General features: G+C 33.8%; 1 protein-coding gene across 10 annotated transcripts in view; it reads left to right on the forward strand.

Annotated features, from left to right (window-relative positions):
* The window catches only part of LOC129764948 (glycine receptor subunit alphaZ1), a 131095-nt gene that overhangs the window by 95811 nt on the left and 22237 nt on the right, over positions 1-13047 (forward strand). For all 10 annotated transcript variants that reach the window (XM_055764622.1, XM_055764624.1, XM_055764629.1 and 7 more), the window contains exons 3-5: positions 6408-6484; positions 8934-9033; positions 9257-9411. In XM_055764622.1, coding sequence (XP_055620597.1) covers positions 6408-6484; positions 8934-9033; positions 9257-9411 — 332 coding nt within the window. The remainder of the gene's footprint in view (positions 1-6407; positions 6485-8933; positions 9034-9256; positions 9412-13047) is intronic.

Consider the following 13047-nt stretch of genomic DNA (forward strand, 5'->3'; position numbering starts at 1 on the left):
ATCCTTTAATTTTGAATCAAGAATTTTTCATGAAATAATGAACGCACCGCAAATCGATGGTCAAATCTGCCCACTGCAAACTTGAAAATATTCTATACAAGGTCCAGTTGTTGCTTTGATGAATGTATTATTTCATAAAAGAGTTATGGCGTTTCAAAAATCACTCAAAATTTTCGATGTCGCATTTTGCTCCTCTATTTTTTTTTTGTCGAGTGTAGTTTTTTACCCACTCCGGAGAACGATAGGTCACAGGAAATGTCGAATCATTTACACATTCGCTTCACTTTAAGTCATCAGCGCAATGCGTAGCCTTTTCCGCAATAGTTCCGGGAATTTTCAGAGAGTACTAATAGCGTATTAGAAAAATTTTAATGTATATTTTTTAATTTTTCAACTGCTTGTTGACCATTCTTCATTGAGATGGCTTTCAAAATTAAAAACTACCACCCCTATTCTTTATTTCGATCGATTCGATATATTTCGATTGACTTGATAAAATTCCATATTGTATTCCGTTCAAGTTGTTTTTGCATTTCGTTCAATCTGCTTCTCTTCGAACATTAAATGGGCAAAAAATAGAGAATGCAAAATAATATCTCGAACGAAATAATGGTTTCGAACTGAATACAGAATCGAGGTATACATCAGAAAACTCACGACTAACGACGATTTTTTACTAACTTTGCCCGAAAAGTTATTTGTATTACTCTTTGCTTTTCCTCCGCTAAAATCCTTATCAAAACATCACTTATCAAATTCGAATAGTTTACTAAAGAACAATTCAACGCCAAATTAATCAGTCGCTGTCCCGATCCTCCCCTTTTTTTAAAAAAAATGTACATTATTGGTTCGAAATCTGCTGCCCGATTGAAATAAGTTTTTGAGAAATCAATTAATTTAATAGAAAGTTAATAGATTCCTCAAAAACATGAAAAAATGTTGAACCCATTTCAGGCCAAGCATTCTATAAATCAAACAGCAACTTTGATAATTTTTCATGGTTTTGGAAAGCTACCATATGGTAAGGTTTTGGCATCAAATGATAGCTCAATTTATTAGAAAAAATGCAAAAATGTGTATACAGTATTACTTTGATAAAAGAACACACATTGTGGTGTAGAAAAAAAACCAATGGATTGAACCTCCTACAGGATCATAAATGCAGGTTTTAGCCAATGTTTTTGTTTGGCGATTTTTGTTTTTTTTTGTCATTTTCCGGTAAACGGAAGGACGAAAAAAAATAATTCTTGAAGATATGGGTTTCTGTAGCGCCAATAATCAAAATTACACCAATGGTGTTCGTTAAAAAAATAATTTTTACAGTTTGGTCGTTAATGGGTTAAACTGCTGGGAAAACTTTCTCATAAATTGAATAGAATATCGAAAACTATTATATCTGTTTGAAACATTGTTATATACAAGTTGTTAAGTAGCTGATCCGAAATATTTCAGGTGATAGAGGATCGTGTTTGATGAAAAAAATCTTCCACGCTTATGGTCAAATCTCATCTACGAAAGAATTATTAAACTTTTCCTTGAGACCGTTTTTTTGCATAAACTGACTTTAATTCAAAAATGACGCTGCTAACACGATTCAATTGATTTCATTTGAGAAAATTGCGCATAACTTATGTTGTGAATCATTTAAATTTTTGCAAGATAACAAGAAGGTTGGGGGTCTTCGTAGCCACTTGGTTACGCGTTCGCTTACCAAGCGATCGATCGTGAGTTCAAACTCAGGGCCCTCAATTGACCATCTTTGTGTTATTATAGAATAACTACGTCCACGCAACAATCATCAGCGATGGAGAACGATCCACGGTCGAAATAGGATCGATTCATCCATACAATTGCTCTGCTCTGCAAGACACATCGGGCTGCTGTTCTATAAATAACCCAACAATGATCAATATCAACTGTCTCCGCTGTCCGGTCTGCTGAACAATGGAAGAACAGAAAGAATACCCTTACGCCTAAATGGCCATAATGAAATGGAACAGAAAACTTAACGCTTAAATGGCTACTACTAACTACTGTGTAATATACAATTTATAGAAACATAAACATATGTACATGTACACGATTAAAACCCGGCTCTGTTACAGCTAAAATGCTAATGAGCCTAATAAATAAATAAATGGGATAAAAAAAAACAAGAAGGATTACAGTGTAGTGTCAAGGAATGTCAAGAATGGTTGGACAGCTTCAATTTGATTGATAGAAACAATTCAGTTTATCATACATTTTTAGAAAATTTATAAAAAACCTATAAATGCACAAAAATTTAAGGTTCATCTTTACCTCTAAAAGTTACTTGATTTCATTAATTTTAATGTTTTACAACTGCGTTCTACGCAAAATTTTCTTATCTTTCAAATGAGTAGCATAATTATTCTAAGAAGCGTACTTTCTAAATTAGAGTCAGTTCGAGACATAAAATTCGACTCAAGAAAAGTTTAACAACTCTAGTTGAGAATTGACCAAATGTCTAGAATTTTTTCATTAAATATAAATGAAATATTCCGAATCAGCTACCTAATTCCATTTATATTATTATCAGAACAGCAGCTCAATTTTTTGACGACTAGTGGAAATTGGTAAAATTAAAATAATTTGGAAAAATGATTTTACACGCAATTCTGAAAAAAATGAAAAACAAAACTGAAAAACTATACAGACATTATTATCCTAAGACTAACTGTTCTCGAGATATGACAAAGTGTATAGAAAATTATAATTGATGAAAAAATCATTTACGCTTATCATAAAATCTCAATCATTATGAAATTGTTTAATTTTTATAGTTTTGAACTATGAGTGTCTATGCATACCCCGTAACTACAAAAGTTCGATCATAAAAAATAGCTTGGTCATTAACAGTTTACGTGAGACATTTTTATAATACAGATAACACTGAAGATCAATTGTTTGAGAAAAAAATATGAACGTTTGACTGGGCAGCACTCTCAGGCGGCTCAACCCTTTCATTGATAAATACGGAGAGTTTTTAAATTCTTGAATATGTGTTATTTAATTTAATTTTGAATGTATAGGTGGTTGTATTTAAAAAAAATATTCTTCCTGTCCACGTGGGCTCGATCTATACCCCTCCCCCCTCTCCATGGACAAGCGTGGACACTGTCTTACCCCCTACCCCCTCCTAAAGTTGTCCACGTGGTATATGGACAGCCCCTAATCTACAAAAAGCATTTCGATGTATGTTTTCGTCTGCATAAAATAAGATTCTCATTGTTATCGAGTAGTTTTTGGGGTGTTTTTCGTTACGTGAATGTTTTACCATCACTTCTCTTCCAGTTTATCGAATCAACGGTGAAGTTTTCTCATTTTTACCGCAAAAAATATTAACGAAAATAAAATGCTAATCAGGTCGGGTAAGACGGACACTCCACCGACGAAGAACAAAAATTTTGTTTTTAAAATAAATTGATCAGATTAACAGATGCCCACTAACTACGTTTGAAAGTGCAATCACATATCATGGAAGAACCAGCAGAGCGGTTTTTAAAACGTAATTTGAATTTGTCATTCCGAATGCCGGAACCTATTTTAGACATGGAAAAATGAGAAAAATTACAATCCCTTCTAGGTGATTTTAGTCTAGTTTTTTGTTAGATTATCTTTAAGTCATATTTGAAGATCTTCAATTTTTTTCAGATTTTTCAGAGAATTTTCAGATAATGTCCATCTTCCCCACCCCAAGTGTCCATCTTTCTCGACTCAATCTTATTTTTTCAAAAATACCGAACACATTCATTTTTCAAAATTTAGTCATCAAAGACAATTTTTATTATGAAAAGAGACCTAGACAATTTGTGGTGAGATAGATAAAAAAAATCAACTTTTCCTTAGGGTGTCCGTCTTCACTACCCTTCCCCTACATAATCTGTACTCGCGGTATATAGTTTCTATTTTGACATTTACCTGATGCAGACTAAGACGCATCAATCCTGAAACTGACTGTTTAAATCCGTTGCTCCGTTCTTGAGTTAAATCGTGAGGAACGGACACCGAATCATTTTTATTAACACTAGAACTACTGAAATCATCAATTTCACAGATTTCAAATTGCATGGTCAAAAATTTTATATAATTTCTATGTATTGTTCTAGAATTTTGCGATGACTTTTCATGAGATGTAATGATAGTTTATTATTCATATTCAATTTCTATTTACCGGCTTTAACTTTCATAATCAATACCATCTTTACCTATTTCTACCGAGACCCGTCAAATTGACGGATCTGGCAGTTTATAACAATCTATGCATCATCCATGGAATGGTGGACATCAATAAGTATTTGCATTCAGTTAGACATGCAACATAGTTGTCCGATATGATTAGAGTTTGGAGTAGTTACAAAATTTAGATTGTAGAAATACCTAAAATTGTATCGTTTTACAATAAAACCAAGTTTAGAGTAGATGTAATTGACCAGATGGCACGCAAATATAGCGTAAAAGCAGGGTCTCGTAGATGGCCATTGCAAGTGTTCTACTATATTTTGGACTTGGCAGCAAGCAATTCGTGGATTTTATACAAAGAGACTTGTGATGAGAACATAACCAGAAAACAATTCTTGTTTCAATTGGCAGAAGAACTTTCCAATGAACATAAGTGCTGCAGAAAACAAGCTTTCTCCAAAAACCAACCAAACAAAGCGATGGATTGTACTACAAAAAACTTAACTAAAAGACCTCAAGAACGAAAATCTTGTCAAATACAATTATACAACAAAACAGAGCTTGCAATACATGCAACAAATACGTTTGTGGCAAGCGTTCATCCTGAATAACATGTTCTTGTAAGATATGTGCCTCATAGTCATAGACCTATAAATGTAAATATAAATCTGTTTTGTTTAATTGTTGAATTAAAAACATATGAAGTGCTATATTAAATGCTTTTTGTCAAATTACATTCTTTCATTAACATAAACTAAGTAAAAAAATACAACAAACGCGCTAATAAGGAATCCGTCAATTTTACGGGTGCGGTAGAACTAGGTATATATTAAACGTCGGTAGTTCTAGTGTTAATATAGATCTAGAGTTTTTAAATACATAGTTACCTTCACTTGATTTATTTGAAACTCATTGTTGAAAAAAAAAACAATATTTATTTGAAGTTCATTGTGAAAACATAAACATAAACGAAACATAACCGTTATTGAATTGAATGCATGATGAAAATAAAAACATTTTTCATTTGAAATACATTTTGAATTATTTTTCTTCCTCATCTTGCATTCGGTTCTGAAGATTCCAAAGCTTTGCCTTGGAGCACTGTTGCTTCGTTGCGCTGTTGTGGAGTTCGAATGGACAGACGATGGTTCCTCATGAAGCTAGAATCCCAATCTGTTCCTGCCAGTTTTGCAACTCGATTGAATTCGTGCTGGAAGTTGTTGGCTTCCGCAAAATCAAACGCCAGACGACGTAAATCTTTGAGAGTCATACCATAGAAAGCTTTGTCCAGTGCTCTGCAGTGGTCCACCAGATCCTCAGACTGCTCACTCGTAAATACTATTCTGAACCGCCCTAGCTGCTCGCTGGCACATCCCAGCAGAAGTAGAAATGTCAATGAAAGAAGATTCAAATCATAAATCTCTCACTGAAATGAGCCTCTTTCTTAGAACTGATTCAGAAATATCAAGGTCGGCTGAAATCCGACGCTTCGAGACTCCCGTCCGAAGCCTCTGTTGGGTAATTTGTCCATTTCTGGAGTGCATTTCTTAAAATCAGTTTTCTTCTTGTTGGTCTCGTTAAAAATTTGGTTGAAAACATTTTAAATTTTTTTTTCAGAGCAAAACTCTGGTGCGAACTTTTGCCCCACAGCCACTGCGCACCATTGCCCCACAAGCAGTTTTTGAACTAATCGAATTTTTAAAAAAGCTCTTGAACTTTTTCACAAAAACGTATACGCACTATCACCTACTATAGAATGAAGGTTGCCTTGACAGTGTAGTTTCGAACTTTCCAGTTATTTTAGATAAGTAAGTCATCATCTCCAAAACTGAAAAAATTAGATCAAAACACCGCGAAACTCTTTTCACCTCATAACGTTTTGCCACTCTCATGAAATGTATCTTGTATATATATATATATGTGAGCTGCTGGTGTAAAAATGTATCAAACGAATACACTGTTGCCGAAATTTTATGCTCGTTTGCTTCAAAAAGTCCAATGCGCACTTTTGCCCCGTGCGCACCTTTGTCCCGCACTACTCTAAGTAGCATTGGATCGATACAACGTTTGTTTCAACAGAACGAAAAATATCGTCCAATATTTTTATCATTAAATTTTAATCTCATAACAAAAGCCAAACTGACTAAACTGACTAAACTGCTTCATCTAACACAGTTGTTTTTTTTTTGTTTTTTAAATTTCAGCTTCCTGAAAGAAGTGATAGCCGTGAAAAACTATACCTTGAAACCACGGGTGGTACTTCCTGAAGATTATGTAAAAGGTAATTACGAAGTGTGTTCCTAGAGATCGATGTGCATGTTATTAATATAACATAACCTAGTTACCAGACCAGTCATTTTGACTGGTTGTGCAATTTCAATTCAAAATTCCTACTACATATAATATTTGTTTTCCGCAGTCTTCAGAATGCAACCCGGTGATGATGTGTAACAAGATTTTTGTACCCAGTTGAGCTCCCACTCCTTGTGTACACATGCACTCTGGCGAATGAGCACGCTCCAAAACACAGATGAAATGTTTGGTTGTCAGCGCCGTGCTTGCGCCGTATTTCTATACTGTGCGCTTGAATCTGAATTACTCTCCCTGTTGAGATATTCACACTAGCGTAAACGTTTCGTATGGAGACGCGCTGTTGTTTTTATGCTTTGCTTAGAACGAGCGAATACAAAGCGGGCGCTAGAATTCGATGTGTATGTATGTGTGTGTGTGTGTATAGAATGAGGCGCGCATCACACATGTGTGAAGAGATGTTTAGTATCTGAATTCTACGCTGGGTACATTTTGCACTGTCGTGTTCATGAATTTTGTGCACTTCGCACCAAGAGAGAACACGTGTTTGTTTTGAACTCGCGCTGTTGGAAATTAAACTCAAGCGCAGGGCTGCGTATGTTTTCTAAAGACTGGTTTTCCGAAATGATGTTATGACTTTTGTAGCTATAAGTAGACAATACATTAAGTACATTTTATGTACTTAATGTTACTTCATATACACTAGTAACAAACATATTTTTTGTTGTTGACATTTATACCAGTACCAGTCAAAATGACTGGTGCATGTTCCTATCAAGAAATGTATGATTTCGGGAGAATCATGAGACCGTTGCAGTATATGTAGCGCCCATGTGTCTTTTTGAGGTGTTGCTGGTAGATTACCAGTTCAAAGTGCTTTCAAAAATGTACACGGATCAACAGCACATGCTAAAAGAAACATTATGAACGGGAATCTAAATAGTGCGTTCCAATTACTGATTGACAACCATATTTTGAAACATATACGAATTTGTACAGAGTTAGAAGCCTCTCGAGTTTTGGAGAAAAACTGGACAATTACGCAAGAAAACTTGAAGGCATTTCCTGCAATATTGCACGCACGTGGGGCGTAAGGAAATACCTTGAAGCTTCAATATTTGTGGAACAACAGATAGGGACCATCATTTTTCTCTAGCACTATAAGTAAACGAGATTTTACTGAGATTCTGCGATACATTCGTTTCGACAAAAGAAATCAGAGGAGTCAAGTTTGCAAACAGACAAGTTCGCTTTAGTCTCAGCAGTTTGGGATAAATTTATTGAAAACAGTCAAAATTGCTTCAAACCGGAAGCTTATATTACCGTGGATGAGCAACTTTTTCCATCGAAGGCCAGATGCAGATTTACTCAGTATATGCCAAACAAACCCAAGAAATTTAGCGTAAAATTTTGGTTGGCACGAAATATTTGGTAAACAGCTTTCTGTATTTAGGAAAAGACGAAACACCAAATGCATCAATCCCCCTAAGCGAGTTTGTCGTGATGAAACTTCTTGAGCTGTAATAACTGATAATTGATTGTAACAAAACGCGCAAACAAGAGGGAACTGCCGAAAACTTGCAAACTAGAAAAAACATTTTCCAACATTGTTGTACCAATCCAATGTTACTGTTCATAAGAATAAACAAAACAAAAAAGTTCTTTTTGTAAGAACAAACCATAAACACATCACAATTGATAAAGCTGCTAAGAAATTATCTGAAACTGTATCGTTTTATAATAGAACTAAATTTGGCGTCGATGTCAAATGGCACGAAAATATACAGTGAAATCTGGTTCCAGAAGGTGGCCACTTCAAGTGTTTTTCAATACTTTAGATTTAGCCGGAATAAATAGCTGGATATTGTACAAAACACAACAGGAGAAAATATCTCACGGAAACACTTTCTGTTTCGATTAGCAAAAAAACATGCTTCAGAATATCAGACTTCAAGGCAAAAACTACACGAAGCTGATATACCAACCACAAATGGCACGATTTCTGTACGCAAATGGTTTCAAATAGGATATTGCAATAACAATAAGAATACAATTATTTGCAATAAATGCAAGAAAAGACTTTACGGAAAGTGTACACGCAGCAAAATCTATATATGTAGAAATTGTGAGCGATAAACTGAAAACAATTGAGTGTTTTGTTATTTGGCAATGTCTATAAATCCATTTATCTGTTGCAATTAACATTGTTCATTGTTCATTGTTCATAGCTAAAAAATTGCTTTGGCCACAACTCAAAATATGCAATTATTCATATGTTCAACTTCATTCGAAACTGATGGCCCCTGGATTTGCATGTTTCTTAATCAACGGGCCTTGCGAACATTTATTAATTCACCCACAAATCTGTAACAATCAATTCTCATTTCCGTTTCCCACTTTAATTTTCATTCTCCTTCTAGAGGTGAGGCCACCATCGAAAAAAGGCACCCCGGTTGTGGTAGAGTTCAGCATATTTGTCGTTGACATCAACTCGATTAACGTGGAGGACATGGATTTCAGGTACTCGTGATAGTCGTTTCAATTTGCATCCACTTTGTATCATTTCAATGGTATTTTTTAAAATTTGGTTTTTGTTATCGAGCACTTTCCGCGATTTTCGCGATTGTTTTGCTATTAAATACTTGAAATCTCCATCTCTCTTTTCCTTTACAAACAAAAACCAACAACACAACCTCGCCCACCGTAAACCGTACCTCCTGAACCCGACGTGTATTTCTTGCAGAGTAGATATGTTTGTGCACCAGAAGTGGGTCGAGTCGCGGCTTGATTTGCATGACGATATCTTCGAAGAAGGCGACGATCATGTTATACTTCCGCCCGAGTTTTTCGATAATCTATGGCAACCGGATCCGTACTTTTTGAACTCGAAAATTTCAGGTGAGTTGCTCATTCTCGCAAACACCTCATTTTCCCTATTCTCCTCCTACTCAGCTGCTGGCGCCACCCGCTGTCGGTCGTCAATTCCCTGTCATTACATTCTTCCGTTTGTGCTCTGTATGTGTGCATGAGATTATTTTTGTTTTGCACCCAATATGTGATTCTTTTACTCTTGTTGTTATGTCTGACCAATTTTGTTTCGAACTTCTTGGTTATTGGCATATCATGCTTTTCTAGCAATAGTGTAGCTTCCTTATTATGTTTTTTTCAACGGGGTAGCCAGAAATACCCTTCTTGAATCGATTGCGTCGGCAGATATACACATATTGTAGAGCTTGGAAACACGTGCTTCAAAATCATGGTATTATCTCTTAAGTCGAAATTCCAAATACGGAAAAATGAAGTGTCATTGCATAAAATTATGCAACACACATAGAGTGTAAATTTTATTTTTGCATGGGACTAATTCTATTAAATACTATTTTCGTTATAATAGAACAAGTTTATATACAATATTTCTGTTATTATTGGAATTATTGTAATAATGACAAAATAAAACAGTAATTATAACAATAAATGGCAGAATCAAACAAATAATAGCATTAAGCGGGTGTTCCAGAGAAAATAAAATAAAAGTAAATATGAGAAGTATTTCGGGTTGTGTCTCGAAGTATCTCGAAAACTCGAATCGGAGACATGTTCTCGGATTGGCAAAGTAAGGTGGAAAGTCGAAGTTTATCATCTTTTAAAATAACAAAATAAACCGAGTGTTTTTTCCATCCACATTAACAGTTCGGCTGAAAAGTTGATAATGTTGGCGTCTCTAGCAAACATCTACTTAACTATCACAAAACACTATCTTTCAATGGATACGTGTCAAAATTTGACAGGAATCGGTCGATTGGTTCGTGAGTTACAGCATTGAGAGTGAAGCAACTTTTGTTATTGTGAAAAAAATGGAAAAATCCGAATTTCGTGTATTGATGGCAAAATTGCATGAATGTGGGCTTCGAATTGCTTTCGCATCCACCGTATTCTCCAGATTTGGCCCCAGCGACTGTTTTCTGTTCGCAGACCTGAAGAGAATGCTCGCTGGCAAGAAATTTAAGACCGATGATGAAATGATTACCGTAACTGAGGCCTATTTTGAGGAAAACCGAAAGAGTACTATAAAAATGGTATCAAGTTGCAAGATCGCTATAACCGCTGTATCGCCCTCGAAGGCAATTATGTTGAATAATAAAATTGAATTTTGCAAAATAGTTTCACTGTGCTACCATATAAACTTTTCAGCCGAACTGTTATATATGATCCATGTTCTTAGCAAAACCTATTTCAAAAGATAATTCTAACCCTAAGAAACCATGGGTTCGCAAAATGTTGAAATCGTTAGCACGAGATCACATTGTACGGATAACGAGTTTTTGAAAACTAAACATAATCTCAATCATCATGAAACTGAAACATCAAACATGGTCTGAAACGTCACCTCAACTAGTTTTGTAACATTTTGTATTACTCAAACATATATTTCCTAAAAAAGAATCACTTTCCTTGGTAGAGGAACACGGGGCAAGAATGCCACCTTAAGCAAATACGTGTTTTTGAATACCATTTTGCTATATTTTTTGATTTTTTTTTCCGCTGGTTTGTTCATTCATAGTCCTATTCAGGTCCTTCTATGTATCAAATTGTTCAAAAATTAAGTTTACTATGAAAATATTTCATTTCAGCAATTCCAAATGAAATCGACAAACGACAAAACATGAGGCAATTGGGATATTTTTGACTCAAGCGTAACTTTTGAAAAGGACGTATCGATTTGAGTAAGAGAAATCTTTGATAATTTATATCTCAAAAACTATGAGTCGTACCGAAATAGTGTCTTAGAAAGAGTTATAGAGTATTGATGGTTGAATATGAAAATTATAATCTTTTTTATAGTAAATAATCTCTTTTAATATGTTTGTCGTGTTATAATTTCCAACAATTTTTTTGATTGATTGATGTTTGTATTAAGATAAAAAAGATTTTTTAGTTTCGCTACGCATGTGGGTTAATACATGTCTTCGAATGTTTCGTAACGTAACTCCTAAACATATGTCTTTACCATAACGATGTATTTGGAAAAGTTGTTGGAAATTATAAGCGAATTCATAAAATCTAATGAACATGATGGTATAACACGACAAACATATTTAAAGGGCCTATTTACTATTAAAAAGACAATAAATTACAAATATATTTTTAAATATCTCGAGAATGGCTACATTTAGAAGGAGATTGATAATAACCTTTTGTGTTTTAAATCATATCAGGATTCATAATTTGTGGCTAAAAATGATTGCTAACATACAAAATTTCGAAGTTTCGAAAATTCATAAAAATTCGATGTTTCACAAATTTCGTCAAAACTAGTTTTACCATCTTGGGCCCATTTTTTAAATTTTCTACATGACTTCTATTTTATATGAAAAAATTTAAAAAAAAATATAACAAAATACATATGTTTTGATATCGCGCATTAAAATTTTATTTTGTAAATAAAAAAAAGAGTACTAATTTTTCTTCTCAGTGTATATTTTTTTCAAATTAAGCCAACAATACTCTATAACTCTTTCTAACACACTATTTCGGTACGACTTATATTTTTTGAGATATAAATTATCAAAGATTTCTCTTACTAAAATCGATACTACCTTTCCAAAAGTTACAGTTGAGTCAAAAAATGAACCATAATGATGTATTCGGAAAAGTTGTTGGAAATTATAAGCAAATTCATAAAATTTCATGAACATGACGGTATAACACGACAAACATATTAAAAGGGATTATTTACTATAAAAAAAAAGTAATAAATTAGAAATATTTTTTTTAATATCTGAATGGTTGGTTGGAATGGAATGGTTGCATTTAGAAGGAGATTGATAATAACCTTTTTTTGTTTTGAATAATATCAGGATTCATAATTTGTAATTAAAAATGACTGCTAACATACAAAAACTCGAAGTTTCGAAAATTCCTAAAAATTCGATGTTCCACAAAGTTCGTCAAAAATAGGTTTACCATCTTGGGCTCATTTTTTGAATTTTCTACATGACTTCTATTTTGTATGAAAAAAATTGAAAAAAATTTAAAAATATGTATTTTGGATATTGCAAATTTAATTTTATTTTGTAAATAAAAAAAGAGTACTACTTTTTTCTCAGTGTACATTTTTTTTCATATTCAATTATCAATACTCTATAACTCTTTCTAAGACACTATTTCGGTACGACTCATAGTTTTTGAGATATAAATTATCAAAGATTTCTCTTACTCAAATCGATACGCCCTTTTCAAAAGTTACACTTGAGTCAAAAAATTCTCAATTGCTGTGGAAAACTCATATTTCCTCCAACCTAAACGCAATACACACTTTCATTGGAATCAAAAATACAAGTTTTAAAAATCTGCATTTTTAGGACGATTCCATTTGGAATTGCTGATTTACAAAAATTATGTTTTTGGCTTGTATTTTTCCAGTACGGGTAGCTAGAGTAGCGATCTTATAAAAATATAATTTTTAATGAAAAATGCACTGTGTTTCATTCAGATGAAATAAAATACATTATATCATGAACAATTAAACATTTA

This window comes from Toxorhynchites rutilus, chromosome 2 (assembly GCF_029784135.1).
Source record: "Toxorhynchites rutilus septentrionalis strain SRP chromosome 2, ASM2978413v1, whole genome shotgun sequence".
In the NCBI taxonomy this organism is placed as follows: Eukaryota; Metazoa; Arthropoda; class Insecta; order Diptera; family Culicidae; genus Toxorhynchites; species Toxorhynchites rutilus.